At 34.2% G+C, this 4,614-nt stretch overlaps 1 protein-coding gene and 1 long non-coding RNA gene across 2 annotated transcripts; both read right to left on the minus strand.

Moving 5' to 3' along the window:
* Positions 1-283: 283 nt before the first annotated feature.
* On the minus strand, positions 284-615 carry LOC149945527 (uncharacterized). Its single transcript, XR_016480858.1, has 3 exons — positions 548-615; positions 375-483; positions 284-305 (listed from the first exon to the last, which is right to left on the minus strand). It is a non-coding gene; the product is annotated as an uncharacterized LOC149945527 (long non-coding RNA).
* Positions 616-1,826: 1,211 nt separating this feature from the next.
* LOC149945528 (uncharacterized) lies at positions 1,827-2,810 on the minus strand. Its single transcript, XM_090176591.1, has 2 exons — positions 2,537-2,810; positions 1,827-1,999 (listed from the first exon to the last, which is right to left on the minus strand). Exons 1-2 carry the CDS (start codon positions 2,808-2,810, stop codon positions 1,827-1,829), a joined length of 447 nt encoding a protein of 148 aa, XP_090032717.1.
* Positions 2,811-4,614: the final 1,804 nt, after the last annotated feature.

Below are 4,614 nucleotides of genomic sequence, written 5' to 3' on the forward strand. Positions count from 1 at the left end.
ATACTGTTGGTATACAAAGTTAGTTTCCTGTATATTATACTAGATGGCGCTATAAGCTAATATCTACTAGATGGCGCCACTGACTGATATAGTCTTAAACTAGACTATTTTTGGTTTTTTTTCTTGTTAGTTATTATAATTCAATAAATACACCTAAGTATATCTGCGTACCATTTTCTTGAGGTACGTCTGGGTCGGGAATCACAAAATGTTGCCCAGGATCTATCCTGTGTTTGACTCTATCCATAAAATATCCGATAGTTAAATTTTCATTACCATAACGTTCAGATAATCTCATAATTGCTCTAAAAACAAAATAACAATTGAATTAGCGAGAAAGTTGCTTTCATCTATATTTTTAAGTAATTTCTAACTTGTTGTTATGGAGATATTTTTTGTTACGCCCACAACGAATGACTTGGTCCTGTTCTACCCCCAAAGGATAGTCCCTTTGTTCCCTATCTTCTACCATTCTCAGTTTGTCTAAAAAGAATTTTAATAATTACGAAAAGAGAAAAAAAGGGTAAAAAATCGCTTCTCTACCTACCAAGGTACAGGTAAATATTTGGATGTTTGGTTGGCAGACTTCGATTAAACTGAGAGTTAAACGACTCTCATGTTGATAAAAGGCAGGGATTCTTGTGAAAGCCATTCCAATCTGGAATCATCAATATTTTCAAATGGAATTTTGTTTTCATTTCTGGTATTATGACCGTGGGTTCTGTTACAGATGTCATGCACTTCAAACCATTTACGCATGGTCTCCATGAAGAAAATAGTCACATTGAGGTCTTCTATTTCTTCAGCATTGACCATATTCAGACCAATCAGAGTTTTTAATGCGGCAGTCACCGACTGTGAAAATACCTGAACCGCGCGAAGCACGTTCATTTTCTCAAAGCTGGTGGGGAACCGTACTTTTCGGGTAAGACATCTTCCTGCCTTCACAATGTGTCCTTTCTGCATATTGTAGAGACGTTTTAAAAACTCTGGTGAAATTACAAGGCCAATAAAAACCATAACCCGAGAGAGAAACTGTGATCTAATATTTTTTATGATGTGGCTCTGATCGAATGCTATGAACATAATTCTTTCAGGGTCAAGGGGATGCTGCACCATATGTTTTAATGTTCCATTTCGAAATATTCTGAATACTTTTCGCATTATCGGAGACTAATCTCAAAATTCGAAAACCACTTTCTTCGACCGACCTCATTACTTACAAAACAAGTTTGTGTAACTTCTCTCCAGTTAAATTAGCTGTAAAGAAATAAGCCACAGGAAGTTTAAAATTTCTGGACAGTCCTTGGTAGATAAAGTAGAGCAGATGTGTGGCCAGTTTTGGATCTTCGTGTTCTTCCCTTGCAATACTGCCACTTGTTTTAACAAAAAAACTTACCTAAATTTCGGTCATAAATTAATTTGGCTCTTATTGACATTTCGTCAAATATTAACGATCCCATAATTTCTTGTTCATTTTGCACTTTAGAAAATTCTACAGCTAATCTTTGTTTTACAAGTGTCGTAATGCCATCTTCACCACTTGCATGGCCAATGTATCGTTTGAGTGTGGTTCGGTGCGGTAGATGAAGAACCTCAAGGTCTCGCATATAACTGTACGCTCCAGGGGACTTTTTAAATATTAGACAGCAAATTCGGAGGGTTGATTCTTCGTATGGCAAGGACTTTTTCCCGTATGCTAACACCTGTTCAACTAAATACTTAGCTTTCATCTCCGCTGTTGTATTGGCAGCCTCCATAATTTTGATTACTTGTTTAACTTCTTCTCTATTTCTTTTTTCTTTGAGTTCTTTTGGAAGTGATAGTTAAACTGACGCCTGAGTTGATACATCTTTAGTTTCAATAACATCATCAATTGTCTTAGAATACGGTAATTCAATAGGTTCTTCTGCTAAATTTCTTTCTTTTTCAAGTTTAGTGGTAGTTAGTTTATCTTTATTAATAACATGAGTGAGTTTGCAAGAGACATCAATAGGAACTGATAAAACGAGATAATTTTCTTTCATAGTATTTAAAGGAATACTTTGTTAGGTAGGAACTGTCACATCAGGTACCACTTTAGGAACATCTATAGTTATCTTTGTACACTTTTCAAACCCAATGAGCAATATAGCTGTGGTGTTGTTGTAAATAAACGTTTCTTTACTGCTAGTTCCCCATCATTATCACGAAATGCTCTTTTTAATCGCTTCAACCTGCATGAATTCACTTGTATATAGCACTATTGCTTTTTCTATGCTATTGAATTTCTGATAATGATGTTTTTTCACTGTGGAATTAAAATCCTCATAAATCACAGTTTGCTTTTTTGGGGTAACACTTTTATACTGAATAGGTGAAAAAATGTTTCTTGGAGTTGAATGCATTTCTGAATCTTTCTTTTGCTTATGGATTTTGTTAAGAGAATGATCATAAACAATATTTAAAGCTGACTGTAGTTTAGAATCCCCATTTTGACTGCAAATGTTACTATAAGTATGTTCCCAAAAAATATTTTATCTTTTTTCACAGCTACCACAGTTTGCAATGTTATGAGGTACAGCATTAGGATTTAAACGTCTTCTTGTGGATGAGATGCTAAAATCTACTTCTCTAAAGTGTTTGCTGCACACCTTTGTATCTCCATGGAAATCAATTAATTGAATGTGTTCACTGACATCAGTTTCACCAAATACAGATTCTATCCACTTCCTTTTTAAATCTTTTTCTTTCGGGAATGAATGAAAACTGGTGTGTATCCTATCAATTTCATGTTGACTCTTACGTTTGTTACTCCTTTTCACTCTCATTACAATTTGGTACGGAGCAGACAACCATATTCGAATATTAAATTAGGATATAAATATTTCCAAGCTATATTAGGTTTCACTTTTTTAATTTCTATCTAAATATCTATTACATTTTATACTAAAACCATTTATATTATTGAAAATATGGATTATTAACTTTCTTTTCCTTTATCCTTCGAATTAAATTCTTTAAATAACGAGTGCAGCTAGGAGAGATCCTAGCGGTAAGATTTGGCAAGCTAAAATCTAGCGTGCACGGGCCTTTATAATAACGTAGGCAACGATCAAAGGTGTAAAGCTGTATACAAAATTAACAAATGTTATTTACGGATTTGATCAACGTATGTATGAAGTCTTAGTTGTACATTTCTAAACCATAACGTTGAAAGTCCAAGTGCAAGATGTCTGGTGAAAAAAAGGTAGTTTCTTCATGAAATGTATGATAAAGTGATTCCCAGAAAAAACTACCGAATCAAAAAAGAACGAAAGTGTATTTTAGCTTGAGCAACTTGACACTTTTTTATGCCGTATTTAGACATGAGAAATTTGTCTAATTTCATAGAACCAACGATATTCTTAGGTTTTCGTTAACGTTCTACAACTTTCTTTAATTGACATTTTTCATCTAGCACCTAGTGGTAAAAAAATAAATGTTTTTTTAATTGTGAAAACATTTCCAGATATATGCCCTCGGTATACTAACTCGACCGTAAAAATGTCAGCGTTCTATATAGCTACAAAAGATTTTGAAATAAATCGCTGGTCCGAACAAAAAAACACCCTATATATCTAAAGTGACATGACTAGATATGTATATGTTAAGTATAAGTACTTCATTAGTTTTAGATTAGATAATAAATACTAGTGATTAAATCTTGTAGAAGTTGGCAATTTTTCATTTTGAGTTGGCAAAAATTTAATTACCCCCCCCCAATCCAAAGTCCTTCGCTACGCCCCTGCTTCTATTAAACTATTTCCAAGTGCCGCATCAAGAAGGCCGATGAAAAAGGCAGCTCGCCGAAACATTTATAAAGGATAATAAAATTAGCGAATAAGTAGATTAGTCCATGGACTAATCTACTTTCTGGTTTGACGGAAATAAACATGGACGATGATGAGAATTTTTTAAGTTTACTAATTCAGACTAATAGCATGCGCGATTTGTGTGAAAAGTCTCATGATATTCTATTTGTGGATGGCACGTACAATGTTAAGATCAAGCTACCAAAGGCAGGCCAGTCGCTTATTTTTTGTTATGCAGGAAAGTTAAGTTTATTGGCCTAGCTGATTATTATTATTATTATTATGTATTTCAATTTTTGTTAAAAATAACTCTTTTACTCCAACAGGCACAAAATAGTAGTGTTAGGTAAATGTCGAGTACAAAAAGCCAGCGAAGATTTTTTTGATATTTAAGGAATTGGGATTGTTGTAAGGAAAATTGGGCTTACGCATTTCGTCAAGACACACAAACCTGGGTAATAACACTAATTATTAAGTTGACTAATAAACTAGAACAAACCGTTAAAGTATTAAATTTTCCAAATCCATTGAGTATGACATAAAATATCAAAACAATAGGGCAACTAAGAAATTTTTCAGAGGGTACGGTAGTCCCCACAGCAAGGTCCGAGAAAGGGACAAGCTTTACGAGACCGAAGCAACTAAAGGCCGATTTCAGCCCCATGTATCTCCTCAATCACCCAGAGTAGCGAGACAAGCAATATACCACTGGAATAACCAGGCGCATACGACAAACATACAATAAAACTATAAATCTAGGGCTGTTATGCTAATAATGCGA

This window comes from Leiobunum rupestre, chromosome 5 (genome assembly GCF_980474605.1).
Source record: "Leiobunum rupestre chromosome 5, qqLeiRupe1.1.hap1, whole genome shotgun sequence".
NCBI classification, from domain to species: domain Eukaryota; kingdom Metazoa; phylum Arthropoda; class Arachnida; order Opiliones; family Sclerosomatidae; genus Leiobunum; species Leiobunum rupestre.

Excerpts from the sequence above, each read along its gene's own strand:
- LOC149945528 (XM_090176591.1), bottom strand. The coding sequence starts at position 2,810 with ATGAGAGTGAAAAGGAGTAACAAACGTAAGAGTCAACATGAAATTGAT. Across the intron at positions 2,000-2,536 it reads TCATAACATTGCAAACTGTG|TTCCTATTGATGTCTCTTGC; the intron begins GTAGCTGTGAAA and ends TCGTTTTATCAG.